The following is a 16,551-nucleotide window of genomic DNA, read 5'->3' on the forward strand; positions in this document are numbered from 1 at the left end:
GTACCTAACCCATCTCCTTTCGGCCTACCTAAACTACAGTACACAATGTCGTAATATCAACAGTATTTTATAACCTTTACCTTGTCTGAGACGGACAATTCCTTTTCCGCGCTACTAATTGGACTGGATCTTCATGTTACACACACGTTTATCTATCTCTACATCTCGGCCAAGGGAGGAGCACAAGGAACAAAAAGAAACAATGGAACAACAAGATCAAGGCAAAAACCCCGTTCGCCGCCACCTGTGGTCCCAACACCCTTTTCACCCGATCTTTCTCTCGCTCAGGGGTATGCCTCACACACCGGTTGCTCCACCAGAAGTAGTCTTATTACTTACTACTGATACTTCTCTTGTCGTCTTCTCCGCGTCCATACCGTGTCATCGTATATATTCCATCTTTTTTAAGGATGAGCCCTCCGACCCCCCCGTCCATTAGTAATGAACCCTCCCATCGCCCATCCCAACAGGTACTGTGGCTGAACAAAACAAAAGCGTCTCCCTGGCCACTCCTAGTCGCATGAGGCTTCATCACATCTCTTCATGTCTTATCCCGTCCTTGTCTTTTTTTGACTGGAGTCGACAAAGACAGCAGCACGATTGCGAGTGCGGGCAGGTCCACGGCTCTTTGAGCAAGAGGCGTTACTATAACTGTGTCGTTGCCTCTGGGCTGGCCCCAACTCACTTTTAGGTCGAAGGGGTACAGTTTGACACGCACAGACTTTTCACTCTCTGCTGCACAAACCGTCGTATCAGCTCCGTGCTGTGTGTTTGTGTGTGTGCATCATCATCCCTTCGGGTCCCTGGCGAGATGCAGATTTCTTTAACGGCGGCGCTCTCGTGGCCTGCACCGAACCTAGAGAACCCTGAGACTCTGGCGCCTGCCAACACGGTCATCATCACCACCCTCCATGTCATCGTAACGGTCTTGCTTGTCATACGGTTATATTCCCGTCGGCAGCTGTCGGGTGGATTGCGCTTGGATGATCTTCTCATCGTCTTGGCATACGTGAGTCTTCTCACTCGTCTTGGATATGTTCACATGCTGCGCTACCATGCCAATATCGACATCTTTCAGCGACTAACATTGACCTTGCTGCACCTGCTTAGATCCCCACGACCCTCTACGCCGCCGGTGGTATACATCAGGAGCTAGCACTCAAGATAGATAGGCACGTATGGGATTTTCCTACAGAGAATACCGTGCCTGCGTACAAGAGCGCGTAAGTATACTTTTCTCTCCTTTTTTTTTTCCAAATTGTTGCCAGACATACAGAATCCTATAGCGTCAAGCTATCTTTCATATCTATCTACCTGACTGTGGTCACCAACCCGCTGACCCTTGTCATGCAAATCCAGTCTTGCTGTTGGCATCTTGTTCGCCGCTGCAACAACCTTGACGAAGCTGTCGATGCTGAGTCTCATCTATCGCATAACCTCTGCAGCTAATCAACATGTCACCCGGTGCCTCGTACTGCTGGTCATCACCATCGTCGCGGTTGATGGCGTCGTCTTTATACTAGTGGAGCTCACGCAGTGCATGCCCTTGTCCCTCTTTTGGACACCATCCTTCACACCCCAAAACTGTATCAACCAGTCGGACCACCTTCTTGCTGCCGGCATCATCAACACTTTTACAGACTTTATTATAGTGCTGCTCCCAATAAGGACGATACTCGGCTTGAACTTGCCCCGGCGCCAGCTTGTCGGCATACAAGTGCTCCTCGGTGGTGGTGTGCTAGCCACCATTGTCGGAGCCGTCAGGGTCTACTTCACCTGGGAATCTAGCCACGCCGCCGACGGCGACATCACCTGGCGTTCGCATCTTGTTATTGCTCTAAGTGCCCTGGAGCTATACATTGGAATTGTGAGACTGTTCCCCCACCCTAAGCTCCTAGTTCATGTACTTTATGGTCTCCTCGCCTTTGTATGCATATACTTACAGAAAGTCGGTTGTTTCAATATTAGTTCTGCGCATCACTCCCCGCCACAAAACCCTTCTTCGAACGCCTCGGACCCAAGCTCTTTAGTTCATTCAGATCCATGTCGGTCGTCGAGCCGCTCAGCATCAAGAAAAGCCATTCAAAGCCCGAGGACGAGGAGAGCGCCATCGGATCCGCCAACCTCACTGTACGACAGAGCAGCTGGGGAAGCACCCCTGTGGCTTCGTTAAAGTCGCCCCCGCCCGCTTATACTCAGGCGCCCAAGAAGTTCGCCAAGCCGTCGTCCAGGTCTTTCCTGCCTTATATTGGGACCCAGCAACAAAAGTTTGCTTGGAAACCTCTCATATCCCCACCCGTCATCACGTCGCCCATCACACCGACCTTTCGCGTCAGGAACAACAACATGCAGTCGTTGCAGTCGGCCATGGCCATGCCGACGCCCTCCTTCACCTCTAACACCAACCCCCCAGTTTCGGTCAGCACTCCGGGGCCGTACCCGGCCAAGGGCGCCGCCGCCGTCCCTGCCTCCACAAACTCGAGCATGACGTCCCTGAACCTCAACAAGCCTCTCCCAAAAGTGAATGCGCCGCTGGAGCCTGAATGGCGCAACACCCGGGCTTCAAAAACGCAGTCGTATCCCATGCAACAGAGCAACCTCTCCAAGGAGCGCATCACTTCCCTCAGGCCACCACCGCCACCGCCAGTCGCAACAAGCAGGAGAGGACCAAACTTGAGCGTCCCGTCATACGCGACCCTCTCCAAGCCTGTCTTCTCGGCCCACTCGTCCAGCGTCTTTGACTTTGTCGCGCACGACGACGGCCACATTTCTGTACACAAAACCCCACGAATCCCCGAGGAGCGGTGACACTCCACGAATATCGAACTTTGAGAACTATTGATTTTGAATTATCCTTCCCTCCCCTGTCACAACGTCACCAGTCATGTTGCTTTTACTTTTCTCCAACCCAAAATCAGATATGTTCAACTTTGTCATACATGCAGATTGGGCGTTCAAAGGCGCTATATGGAAGGCGGTTTTTTTTTTTTTTTTTTTTTTTTTTTTTTTTTTTTTTTTTTGTTTTTCTCCTCTCTTCTCCCCCTCCTTTCTCTTATCCAAGGTTGTATACCTATGTATCTATGTGAAAAGCATTGTTATGGAAACTCATGATATCCTTTTTTTTTTTTTCCTCACCATAGACGAACTTTTGAGGAATCAGAATCCCCCACACGATCTCTTTCTTTTCCGCCCTTTCTTTTCCGCCAAGCTTGTATTAAATACAATATCCCTCCCCGCCCCCCCCCAACACAAACACACACAACCGTCTTTACAGCCCACCCATTCACAAAAAAACATGATTCATCAATAAATAAACGAATATTGAACAAAAGAAAATGCGCTCCTCTGTGCCTCAATTATTAGTGTTTCTTATGCCTTTTGGACCAAAACTCTTCATTTTACACCGGGGCATCGTCCGGATGGAAAAGATAGGCCACGGTGGGATCGGTAGGAATCTTTGCTCATGCTCAAACGCAAGAAGAAAAAGAATACTCTAAACGAAACACGATATATGAATATGGCGACGATGAGGAGCAGGCGAGCACGTCTAGAACTAGCATCGGAAACCAAGCCTCGCCATCAATGGAGTCAAAAACGCGACAGTCTGTATGCTTTTGTATCAACAAACAACTTCAGCCACTTGAGGCCAAAGTATCAACATTTACATGGCTTAAAACAGAGAGCCAAGTTATGTAAGGGTATGTAAAGGTGGACAAAAGCTCAAAATATTCCTTTGAATGGATGTTTCAAACAAAGGACCAAAATGAAAACAAAGAAAAAAAACATGAAACTGATCGTCGTCAGTAGGGGTATGAGATCCAAAAAAACCACAAAACAAACCCAAAAACAGTGCCCGAATTTCGCCGAAAAAATGGAAGGCCGACCTTCCAAGTAAAACCCTCTACTCATCCCAGAGTTAAGCAGACCCGCCAAAAACCGCCGTGATCCGAATATCCAGATGCTCCAGTATGCCCTCACTTTCCCCCAAAACTCCAATCAATGTAGCCAAGGGAAAAATAAGGAAAAGATAAAAGAGCCGAAAAAAAGAACAAATTACAGGAATGCGACAAGTGTCGGAAGGAAGAAGAGACAAAGGCCCAGAAATACAGCTAGGACGAGTATTTTAAGCTTTCATGGGCTTCTTCTGGACGAGACCAGTAGAGATCTTGGTCATGGCCTCCAGCTGCTCCTGGGCGTCACGGATGCGTTGGAGCATGAGTGGGTCGTCGGGCTGGGTGAAACCCGAGAGCACATCGGAGAGCCTCTGCTGGTGAGCGTACCACCTCTCGGCCGCTTCTGCCAGGCGCTTCTCGACCTTGGAGGCAGTTGGGGCCGAGGTAGGGCCCTTGGAGCTCGACTTCCTAACGCCTGATGAGATGGCGGCAACATCATCCTTCTTGCGCTTGCGGTTCTTGGCGGCCTGGGCCTGGCTCGAGGTCGACGACGATGGGGGCGACGTTCCGGCGGCATATGAGGACTGCGCCGGGGCCACGTCGTTGTGAACACGCTTCATGTGGTCCTTCAGGTTCCAGTGACGAGGGAACCCGTTGCCGGGCTGGGCGCGGTCGCAGCCCTCGTACGTGCACAGGTAGGGCTTAGCACCGTGACCGTGCATGCCGTGGGCCTCACGTTCGTGCCTGAGGAGGCACGCCGTGGACGAAAACTGGAGGCTCTCGCAAGCCTCCTGCTTGCACCTGTAGGGCCTCAGGTGCGAGTCCACAAATTTGCTGGTACCAAGTTAGAATAACTGAATGTAGTATCCAGCCCATCATTTGACAGGCTGTTGGAGGATGGGTAACTCACTCGTAGTTGCACTTGAGCTTCTCGGGCTTGTGGTTGCAGTTTTCCTGGCCCTCCATGGGGCAGTGGTACAGGCCATCGGCGCGCGGGCCAGCCTTGTACCATTCGTGGTCACGGGGCGACTCAACTTCGGCACCGCTGATGCGGGTTGCGGCGAAGGCTGGTGGCAGAGAAAACTCATCAGGGAATCCATTGGGATGAAGTCCGCTCATGGGTCCCTCAAGGGGCAAATGTGCTCCGTATTTGCGGCTCATCCTATACATGACATTGGGTTAGAATTGGGCAAGCGGTTGAATAGATCTATCTGCTGCACAACAGCGGAATCCCGTTCAATGTCATTCATACCTGGGTGATTGACCGTGGAAGATAGGTGAGCATCCTGTGGTATCCGTGGGCGACGAGACCAGCTGCGGTGCAATCCAAGCCTCGTCGACAGCTCCTGGGGATGGCGTCCTCGCCAAACCAGTGCTGGAAGCAGAGTCCCATGAGTGGCTAGGGGACTGGCAAGTCAAGCCGGGCTCAAGATCCATCTGGGTGCAGGTAGGGTTCACGTGGGGCTGCAGGGCATGGGCCATAGAGGGTCCATAGGCCAGGGCATCGGGAGAGAACCCAGTGGAAGCAAGTCCGGGATAGAAGGTATGGGTTACGGGAAGTGCGCTCTCCATCTCCATGTACTGGCCGACAGCCGCCATCGAAGCATTGCCTGCAAGTTGGTCATATGACATCTGAGGCGCTTGGGCAAGCGTGACCCGCAGTCTCCTCTGCGACCTGCTTGATGGACGGCTGCGTCTGTGGCTTCCAGTGGAACTCCCAGAAGTGATCCGGCGCATGGGCGCTGAAGTAGGGGCGACAGGCGTCGCATCCTGAACGGAGGGAATGGCCCACTTGTTCTGGAAATCCTCGATTGGCTCCTCTCCTTGGCTTGTAGTGACCTGTCCCAGGCTGAAAGGGGAGAACGCATCTGTTGCTCCACCTTCCTGGAAGTCAGGGAAGTGCTGCGTGCCTTCGACTGTTGACTCCCAGACCGACCCGTTGAGGTCACCTGGTCCTGTTTGGGAGAATGAAGAGAACATTCCAGTGACAGGAGAAGAAATCAAAGTCTGTGAATAACTGAACTCGCTAGAAAACCAACTGTTAGTATGCTGCACGCCTCCATCTTATGTTGGTCCCAAAATTCATGTTGAAGGCAGCCACAGAGATCCGGTACTTCCGACATCTCACCAGACTGGTACAACTTTGTCCCTATCACGAGGTAAACGAGTTAGTTGCTGGCACGATCGCAGTAGGTTGAGGAGTATATGGGCACAAACCAGGCTGATTGCTTTATCCAGTGTCAAAAACAAGTTTAACACGAAACAGAAAAAAGTCCAGGCATCCATGAGGTGGTCCGAAAAAGGTAGCTAGCTACTCGTTACTGGCCGTGAAAACAAATGGCGCAGGTTGCAGTAGCCAAGGTTGATCCAGGGTATGTCATCTCGTAATGCCACGAAAACAGTATCGACAGAATCCAGAGTGGTCCGTTATGTTGACAGCCTCAGTCCACCGAGCCGTCAATGTCGGGTAAAATAAAGACAAGTTCATAGCAACCGAACTGATTAGTTGACCAAGGGGCAATGGGTAAGATATCCAGTTTTGAGCAACGTGTTTCCTTGGCAAAAATGGTCCTTTGGCATCTGGCATGAAAGCAAGAGATAGCAAGAGCGAAGTCCTTATGAGAATCCAGGCATGGTGATAAGTAGTCCGGTCCATGTATGAGGAGTTTGACCTCAAATATAGCGACATCAAACACATTCCAGTCAGCGACAATGGTGTGCAGATATCCTTAGGTTTCCGTAACAAGAGGCAGCGCCCACAAGAAAATCCCGTAAAATGTAGCATCCAGGTTGAAGCCTCCAGGCTCCTCGGGTCAAAGTGAAACAGGATGCAGCACAGAGGCAATCGAAATAAGATCGCCACAACAGTGAACAGCTTTCAAGACTTCGGACATGCAACACAAGGTCAGTCTTGTAGACAGTGTGAATATGCAAGCCTGTCAGTCATCAAAGGCCGAACTCATGTGCAAGTGGAACAGGTAAATGTTGATAAGGTCCATTGAGAAATCCGGGTAAAAGAATGCCAGGCCAGGCAGAAAGACAAGATAATCCTGTATGTAAAACTGGTCCTAGGGTCCCGCCTAGATGAAATTCATGATCCATATTTGTCATAAACTCTTCCAGTTTCCCGGCATGCAGACAGTTGTCACAGGTGCCATAAGGATCCATGGAGTCACGGCTGGGTGAGTAGTTCGACGGTGTGAACTTCAGAGGGCGATACTTACGGCTAGTCTGTCAGGTGTAATAACGAGCTTTGCAGCCTTGTCCATGAACAGACATCCTGAATGGGTTTGCCTGGAGCAAAACCTCTTGGGCAAACGAGCCCGGTGCTGTAATCCCAGGGCACATTTGGGCTGTGTAGGTCCATCCTTGGGTTGCAGTGTCTCCATGGGTCCTTGAATCCTGGGAGATTTGTCTGACCGTGGGCACGGCAAAAGAATCCTGATCCTAAGGGTACAGCAGGTACGCATTGGTCCGGTGCGAGAAATGATATCCTGTGGCAAGTGGTCCTAGTTGTGATGTCGACTGCACTCAAAAAAGAAACTGACAAATGAAAATACAGAACAGCTATCCCAGTAATGGGCTAGTACAAAGTATGTGGCAGAAAAAGCAAATTTGGGCCTCCCAAGGTTGTACGCAAAGAAAGACGGAGTAGAAAATACCTGGCGGGTGTGTGGACATCGTCCATCTCATGGTGACTGAAACCTGGCATTGTGTCCGGACAGGGCAAGACAAGGGCCATTCCAACGGCAAGGAAGCAGGAAGCAATCCAAGGCGCAGGTGGGTGTTTCTCTTGATGAGCAGCACAAAATCAATGCTGAAGCGTCTGTCTGGTGACAGATGCAGATCAAAAGTCCAGTGGCAAAAAAAAATCAATTGAACGCTGGTCCTTGGAGCGTCGTGTCGTATATTGTTTGTTGCTTAGGTTGGGCAACAGCAAGTAGCACAAAGCAGGGTAGCAGTGCAACCGAGTTGATCCTGGCGGAGGGGGGAAGATCTTGAGAACTTTTGGGCAGCGGGAGGGTTAAGTGTGTCTAATATGCAGTGCTCGTGGGAGTGTAAGAGAGACTGTAAGCGGGTGAGAAAATAGACGAGGTTGGGCTCTGATGTTGATTTAGGTTGGGCTTTCGTTGGGCTCGAATGGTACGAGAGAATGAAATAGAAGGAGGGAAGAAGTCCAGGTTAGCAAAGGTTGGGCTCTGGGAGGAGTAGGTTGGGTTTTAATGCTGGCGCCAGGACGGCTGGGGATCCGCTTTCGTGTCTCAATTCCAAGGAGAGAAGGTGCAAACCCCTGTCGACCTAATCACACCGCTAATATCTGGCGTCCTATTCTTCCCACATTTAATTTGACATCTCCCACCCGTCAGCTTGTTTTTGTCCACACGTTTCTGGCTTTCTATGCCGTCGCTGGCACTTCATGACACATGCACCCTTGCCCACCCATCACCAAGTCCGGCCGTCACATTGGCCGCATGCTCCCAAGAGCGCCAGTGAGCTCGACTGTGAGCTGTCATCGTGGGTTCTTTCCTCCACTTTGGTGAGATTCCCACTCTGCTATAGGCTGGTTGCCCTGCATGCGCTGGTCGCACCGACGCACGTCGAGAGCCAAGCACCATGGACGCGTGAAGTTTGCTGTTAATGGCGGATCCTAGACGAGCTTCCGCGACCTATCAAGACCCACAACCTCCAATTAATGTCTGGAAGCGACAGGGAGGTGCTGCAACGACAACTCATCAATGCAGCAAGCCTCCCGAACTATTGCAAGCCCAGCAATTTAGCAACGAATGAATGGCTCCTTGAAGTAAACGAGTGGTTTCAGCCCCTGCACCATACCGCCCATTTCTTCTTGCTTCTTAACATTCCTTCAGAATTTGTGATAACTAGGGCGAAGAAGTGCTGACGACGTTCGTGTCTAAACACAATGAGATACTCGACTGGACCAGTAATCATTCAACTCGGGTATGATATGGTATGATCAACCTATCTACTACGCACATTATGACTGTCTCCTTTGTGCGCTTTGAATACTCAATACATACCCAAATATCCGAGTTCTGGACTGGCAGATTTGATGAAGCCCGTACGAATTAAGCATTTACGTGATGTGGTTTCATCGGACATGCTTCCGTTGGCCTACACCAAAAACCACTCGCGTATATACATGCCATCGGCCGGCCTGTGCTGACCCGGACTGTCTCTATTGCAATATCTTTGGTAGTATTGTAGACAGGAAAGCTTCCCGATAGCTCCGGGCCAAGCATGTGTGTCTGAATTTGACCACCACTCACGAGCGAGACTAAAGTGCCACAATCACATCTGACTGCAGATTGTGAGCATACCTAATACGCAACTCTCCGAATATATGACCGGACTGGCTGATATTAATAGCCGGTGACCTCAAAAATATTGTGCCCAGCCATGGCGTCGACCTCAGCTATCTTTCGTCTCTCCATTCGCGCCCACACCATACGCTAGTCTATGTTCAATGACCTTCCACTGCCCTTCATGATGACCTCCCGTCCTCTCGAGGTTCAATCACCACTAGCCGCTTTTCAGGTTTGCAAGTGCAACAGAGGAAGGCAGTACGTACACCACTGGTAATATAATGTTACTGTGTAAACACGACTAGGTCAGCAGCAATCCTTTACTGGCTTGATTACAGATGAGTACAAGATACCATCACACTGGACCATAAGTCGCAAAACTGCTCGGAGTTTGCCCCGGCCATCCTCACCTGCAAACACATGGATTTTACCTTACATTATAGCACTTTTCTTCGCTAGGTTCTTTTTTTGGGAATTCACCTAGGGGTCATCAGGTACATATCAGCAATCTCCTACCAAAAAGACAATCGAAATACCTATCACCCAGAACCAGGCCCGGGTTATTTCAATCAAGCTTACATCGGCATCAAATTTTGCCGGTCGAGTAACGCGACTGTTAAATGAGCGTGCGTTGTATGGCATGATCAGTTGATTGATGACGGCGACTAAAGCTTGTTCTATCGGTTCGGATTGGCTGCATCCTACCTATCGGATGGAAGGAGAGCGGACGGCCTGTTTGCAATATTCAGATTCGCGGCGCTCCTCGAGTGAAACTGCACACTCTCGACACTGGCATCACATTTTTTTGACCGACAACAGGCATGCTATCGCATTGCTTCGTGAATCTATTTGGGATGTCATGCATGACAAAGACTGCATATCATCGCTTCTGAGGGCTGTACGCCAAACATATATGACGGATAATGTGTACGAGAGCGCAAGCGAGAGCACGTCAATAATCATTCCAGACAGTCTAGAAATGGCTAGTGAAGTCTAGAAATTAGATCTTGGTGCAGTCAGAAAACGAGATCACGACCCCCGGTTGCGAATGATCAATGGAGGTATCTGTCCGCCCACCAGGCGAAACAGGCAGTTGGTTTGCGAAGCACAACTGTCGGTGCTGCTGACTTAAGTGTATGGAGTAGTGACCTACCTAGCTAGGTAGTACTGTACTGTACTGTACTGTACCTGTAACTAGTGTTATCACGTGCTTACGCATATGGAAGGCACACGCGTCCAACATGGAACATGACAACGTTCTTTCCCAAGAAGGCGTGGCACATACAGCGATGGATGTACATAAGGTACCTTAGGCAGGCAGGTAAGTAGGTAGGTAAGTAAAGCTAAGGTGGTAAATCCCCGACTAAAACCGTCCAATCTAGTCACCCACTGCCTTGTGTCCTTGCCTCGCTCCAACAAGATCTTGAGGCTTCCTTGTTTCTTTCTCCACAACATTGATTCTAGAAAAAGTCTAGAGCTACCTGCCTTGAACCTTCTTGAATCTGACGCTGAGCGGCGAATATGGGCTGGGCCCAATTCTTTGTTTTAAGCGACTTACGCAGTCCTGCGATACCATACCTCCCTTACATTTCTCGACCTTTACCTTGGTTTTGGTTTGCTTTGTAACTGACCGCTCGGCGAGGCTTTAGCAAGACATAGGATGCAAATTAGTCTTTGGCTTTCCGTGCTGGGTCAGTTAATGAGTCGTCCATGTCGTCGTCGTTGCAACGGCATCCGGTCAGTGATTGATCAAATCGGCCGGTTAGAGCGATCGCCGGTTGCCGACTACAACCCTCCGATAACATGAATCTGACTGGCCCGATAACGATCAACCTGCACAAGTTGCAGTATCCCATCACTCCCCCAGCTGGGTCCAGACAAAACGCATGTCTCCCACACTTGGGTATCGTACGTACTATTGATCATGTGCTTGCGGTAGGTACAACATCCTCGTCTCCAAACCCATCGTCTCTTCGTTTTTACCCCTGCTGTCACTGCCGCTGTCACTGCCCAGGTTTGCATTGCAGATTAGGCATAGACGACGTGTCCTCATACCTTTTTTTGTTTTTGTTTAATTTTTAATATTCTAATTTTCTTTTAAAATTTGTTCTATCTCTCGAGCAAAGGAAGCCTAACAACACTCCTCGCCAATTCCTCCCCGTCTCATCCATACCTTTTTCTTGAATTTCAAGGCACCTCCCTGTTAACACCACCCCTTCTTCATCTGAAAACCATTCATTCTAAGGCTATCTGAGCGTCCAGATGTCACCAAGGCGGAACTTTACACAATTTAATCATTCCGAAAAAGAATTGGCAAGGAGCATGTTGCCTTTCAAGCTCGCTTCTGATCAAAAGCCGCGCTATCGCGTGGCATAACAATCGCCATTAGCGATGGTGCCGGAATTCAAGCTAATGGATTCCTCTGGTTTGGTACCCGCACATTTAGCACAAGTGGCATCCTCCACCAGCCGAAGCCAATGACGGCATCGCATCCCCTCCGCAGACCTATGAGAGCTTGTCTTTTATTTTCCAAGTACTATATAATGGGGTTACCGGGATTCAAAGCTATCTTGGTCCCTGTATTCCGGGGGGCCCCTGATATGATATACATGTTTCTACGCTCACTTTGGTCATGAGAAAACCCTCTTGTCCTCGAGCCGGTATCACCGCCATTTCGACGGAGCGAGGCGATCGTCCTAGTGGGTCGGTCTCTTTTTTTTTTTTTTTTTTGCTCTCATTCTTGCTGCAATTTGATGTTTATCCTTTCTTTAGGCGGGGATTCAGGCTGTGTTTCAAAGCGTCTCGATCGTTATCTCACTGCTCGGCCCCCCAGTTTGAATTGATGAACAATCGTGTTGAAGCTTATAACCACTGATGTGTGGCACCCAAGCTCAGAGGCGGGGAAATCCCTGGTAGCAGGGCTGGCCTGGTTCGCCTGAACCACGACTCAGGTTCCTTTTCGCTTCGCCCTGGCTTTGTCACGGAACCCCCCTCTCATGACACGCGTCGTCAGGTTCTTCATGCCAAGAGATCCCGAACCACTGGTTGTTGCCCAGCCTGTGGGAAATCAATCGAAAATGCTTGGGCAGAGTGGTCTGGCACCCTCGTGGCAGACAACGAAGCAACTGCCTTTGCTGCACCCAATTCGGCTTTGTTGTTCCCTGTTCAAAACGGGGTCCCTATGGGGGTGGGATGGAGACAGACCCTACCATACAACCTTTGTATCGTAATTAAGTGGTAACTTTTTTCTCTCTTCCTTATTGGCAAAACAGCGAAGAGGTCACCAGTGTGTCCGTCTGGTTTACGGTTCTTGGGTTCAACGCCCGCAACCATCTTCATCATAGCCCCAAACGGTTCTGATGCAGGTGCATATAAAACCAACCCATAGGCCGATGTCAAATTCTCGGAGATGCCGTACAAGGCCCTATACCCCTCGTTCTTCTAATTCCCTGCTCTGCCGACTCGATAGCTTCTTCCCTTCGACAGGGGAATGGCCAGGCCAGACGGTGCCTTTCAGGCTCGACTCACTGTCCGGAACAGTACGCAAAGGCTGGTACTTTAACCTTTTTCCCTGTCGCGCTCCCGCTCTTCCAGCGCTGGACAAGGAACCACTGGCGAGCCCGCCTTTGGCAGTCAACAAGTCCACTTCTAATGCGATCACCTGCTCAGCCAATTTTAAACTGGTGCACTACCATCGAAACCAGAGAGGAAAAATAAAATAAAAAATAAAGGGAAAATAAAATAAACCTATCTCCAGAAGAAGACTTTTTTTATTTTCTGTTCTTGGGGGTTCCCTGGGATTCTGACGAAATTTTTCGTCCGGTCCTGCAGTTTGGTCTGGATCTTGCCCACTGGATTGGATTGGGTCGTATGCCCACCGGACAAATTGGCTACTCGCGAGCCAAAATAAAGCCCACCAAGAGTTTGGGAGCAATTTTTTTTTTCCTCCCCTGCTGAATGAGTTCGCAGCCGGCCTGTTATACTGCTCGGTTACGCTGCCGAATTATCATCCTCCCACTTTCTGCTTGTTTTGCTCCATCCATCATCTCGATACGCCTGTCTGTCACCAGTGCAATTGGAAAAATAAACGCTGCTGCTGACAGCTTAGCCAGCCCACCATGGTTGGTAGAGAAATGCCACAACCGGACTTTGCATACATGTCATCTGTTCCTGGTAACGGGCCGTGGGGTCCAGGTTCAACTCGAAGGTGCGGACCGGAGAGCCCCCAAAGCCATTTTTTTTTTTTTAATCATTTGTCTTTTGGTAGCATATTTTTCTCACCAAGACAATCGTCGCCACTTGCGAGCTTAACTAACATATCGATATTATGGAATTAAAAGCCCTGTCTACTCCGATGGCTTCCATCAGCAACAAAACCAAAACCAGAGCGCCGCCTTAAAGAATGCTTTTCACAGGCCACCGCCAAGGTAAGACAAGGCTACTTGCTTTTCGTCACCACCCCGTGCATCTACTTGTCTACCTGCCTGCCTGCCCACCTACCCATCCCACCAACGCACAACCGCGACAAGCGCCCACAGCCGGTTGCCCTTGTCTCACCTCGCTTATCTTTCGTGGACCCTTGCTGCAAAGACATCCGGGATAACACGTGAACATTTTCTCAAGTCTTCAATACGCGCCCGCGACGTCTTCATTTAACTTGCCTACAAGTGTGTCCGCTGGTAATCATGCTCCACATGCCCCAAGCCACCTCTCCCGAGCCGAAGCCGCCTTCTCGTCGGCAGGCGCATTCAATGCGCGACCTCCGCCGGGGGTCTTTGCCGCCAATGCGCCACCACCGAACTTCAATGCCTTCAAGAACCAGGCATCCAACGGCTGGGATCCGCAAGGGAGGTTCTCGCCGTCAGACTCGCTTGACGACATCATGGCGTCGCCGAATCTATCCGATTACTCGTTAGAAAACGGCGTGGGGACTACGCCTCCAGGAGGCAAGGGCGGGAAGCATGGTGGCAAGGGCGGGCCTGGTGGCAGGCCACAACGACGACCATCGAACCGCGACGAGTTTGACGGGCCGCATCAGTTTCTACAGCGGCCGCCGCCCGAATACGTCGCAATGCAGGAGAGGGAGCTGCCGCACCTCCCGACTAACCTGCTGGTCCAGGAGCAGGACAGTGTTTTGACGCAGGTCAACGACCGGCTATCGCAGTGCGCATACGACTTTGTAGCCAAGTATCAGTTTCCTATACCTCTGACCCAGGACATGCGACCTGTAGAACGGCCGCAGGACAGGGAGTGGACCGAGTGGGTGTATTTGTTGAAGCGCCTCGCCACCAAAAGGCGGATTCCGGCCAGGGTCCTGTACAACGGACAGATCAAGCAGTTCGTCACAATCCTGGAGAACTCCCTCGAGATGAGGCATGCGGCAAAGCATCAATCGAGGCCACTCAAGGATGACAGGAACATCTTGCAGCTGATATCTGCCGGCATCCAGGTGGCCAAGATCCTGAAAGACGCACCTGCAATGGACTACCTCGATAAGCTTTATGTCTCGACCGAGAAGCAGATACAGGAAAGGGCCGCCGCCGCCGCAGCAAGATTTCGAAGCTAGAAGGACGGGACGGTAACACAATAGCGTCGCATCCCGACAAGATGCATTATTTTTGCACACTGTCATCTATTCCCCCAGTTTCGGGACACGCCCAAACATACAGAAACAAACATGTACCGTTTTTGATCGGCTGGCCGTTTTCGGCTCAAGCTGCCTACATGGGTTACTCTGTCCCTACAAAACCAAGCAAATTTATTTTTGGTTAACGGTACCACTGCCGCCCTGCTTGGAGCAGCCTTTGCAGGTTGGCTATAGGTCACAGCTATAACAGACACTTTAGACGAAAGATCCTGCCTCAGCAATATTGTTTTCTCTAGTTTCTGTTTTTTTGGGTTGTTGGTATATTATGGGATTCCAAGACGTTTTTCTTTCCTTTCAGTTCCTTCTCCTTTTCTTTTGACTTTGATTGGAGGTTGCTCTTACTCCACAAAACCCGTATAAATGTTCAGGTTCAGGTTATTGTCAGTTTATAGGGAAGGGGTTTCATCTTGTTCTGAGGGAGATTTTGGGGGCTATTTGGAGGATTTGTTTTTTTTTTTTTTTTTTTTTTTTTTTTTTTTTTTTTTTTTTTATCCTTTTTTGTCTTTTTTTTTTCTTCCTTTTTGCCTTTATTTTGTTTTTCTTCCCTCTTTCAAGTCACTGGAGTATTGGTCCGTGACTATCAATGGTGCTGGGCTTTTGACGACCTTTTAGGGTTCGTCTTGCAAGAGCCTCGAAGAAGAAAAAAAACAAAAAACATCAAAATACTGCGCAACCGCTCTACGCATACCTAGACCCCGATGTTTCGTCGACAAGGCTGGGACGGCTGGACATGGAGCACAAAGAATGGCTCGTACGGGAAAGCAAACACAAACTCACGTGTTGGTCAAAGCCAATTGGGCAAGTTTTGTGTGCTGCAAACAACTTTTTGGGGCGAGTGGAACGAAACGGACTCCGGCACACAAGACGTGGAAAAAGGGTGTGCGCCTTTCGTCGAGCCGGTCTGATGCGTTCCCATTCCACGACAGCAGGGGAGCTCGAGTAGCATAAGGAATATTTAGGGCGGTGGTTTTTATTAAGCCGACGAGGCACATGTGTCCGTTTTTATTCTATTGGAGACTATGGAGGCAAAGGGGTCCGTCGTTGTTAGGAGACATGAGCCCTTTGGCTTGGGAGAGGTGAACGGATGGGGTTGGCTTGGCGTATCGGGTAAGAGACGATTATGCTAAGAAAGAAAAAAAGAGGGAAGAGAAAGAAGACGAAAAAAAAAAAAAAAAAAATAAACAGAAAAAAAACACTATATGAAAAACATATGTTTATATCTATCTATACGATACAATATATGTACGATTTCTCATTTTTGAGAATACTTTGTTGGGACCCAATTCGTTCTCCTGTCATGCCAAACTGCAGGATTGTGGCACAACAGTCGACCGCCTGGGTGGCTCAGCCCAATCAAAGTACAAAGGTACGTACCTAGGTACCCTACCTTGTCTTCATCTACCGCGTTGTATTCTGTCCTCGGTCGGCAAACAGGCAAGTTGCTGGGAGTGGAGGCTGTGTTTTTCTGTGGGCAGATCAGGAATAGATATCACGTGTCAAGCTCGGTGGCCGTATTAGGACTAGCGTGTCGGTCGCCCCGTTGGGCTTAGCGCTGTACCAATACAGAAATCAGAACCCCCAGCCCAGCTCTTCTAGGTACCGACCGAGTAAGGTTGTATGTTCTTGGGCAGGTTGCGGCAGGTAGGCTTGGTTTACGGTAGGTATTAATCCCCGTCTACAGCCAGCC

At 49.9% G+C, this 16,551-nt stretch overlaps 3 protein-coding genes across 3 annotated transcripts; 2 read left to right on the forward strand and 1 right to left on the reverse strand.

Moving 5' to 3' along the window:
• Window positions 1–811: 811 nt before the first annotated feature.
• Window positions 812–2,808, forward strand: PgNI_04747 (uncharacterized protein; the record flags this gene model as incomplete). The annotated part of the gene is made up of 4 exons (XM_031124790.1): window positions 812–1,009; window positions 1,111–1,223; window positions 1,360–1,867; window positions 1,969–2,808. 4 exons carry the CDS (start codon window positions 812–814, stop codon window positions 2,806–2,808), a joined length of 1,659 nt encoding a protein of 552 aa, XP_030983764.1.
• Window positions 2,809–3,559: 751 nt separating this feature from the next.
• Window positions 3,560–8,034, reverse strand: PgNI_04748 (uncharacterized protein). Its single transcript, XM_031124791.1, has 4 exons — window positions 6,111–8,034; window positions 5,146–6,042; window positions 4,804–5,055; window positions 3,560–4,727 (listed from the first exon to the last, which is right to left on the reverse strand). Exons 2-4 carry the CDS (start codon window positions 5,871–5,873, stop codon window positions 4,124–4,126), a joined length of 1,584 nt encoding a protein of 527 aa, XP_030983755.1. The 5' UTR covers window positions 5,874–6,042; window positions 6,111–8,034; the 3' UTR covers window positions 3,560–4,123.
• A 4,348-nt stretch (window positions 8,035–12,382) lies between these two features.
• PgNI_04749 (uncharacterized protein) lies at window positions 12,383–14,783 on the forward strand (the record flags this gene model as incomplete). The annotated part of the gene is made up of 3 exons (XM_031124792.1): window positions 12,383–13,424; window positions 13,558–13,644; window positions 13,841–14,783. Exons 1-3 carry the CDS (start codon window positions 13,336–13,338, stop codon window positions 14,781–14,783), a joined length of 1,119 nt encoding a protein of 372 aa, XP_030983756.1. The 5' UTR covers window positions 12,383–13,335.
• Window positions 14,784–16,551: the final 1,768 nt, after the last annotated feature.

The sequence above is a fragment of the Pyricularia grisea genome, assembly GCF_004355905.1.
Source record: "Pyricularia grisea strain NI907 chromosome Unknown Pyricularia_grisea_NI907_Scaffold_2, whole genome shotgun sequence".
NCBI lineage: Eukaryota > Fungi > Ascomycota > Sordariomycetes > Magnaporthales > Pyriculariaceae > Pyricularia > Pyricularia grisea.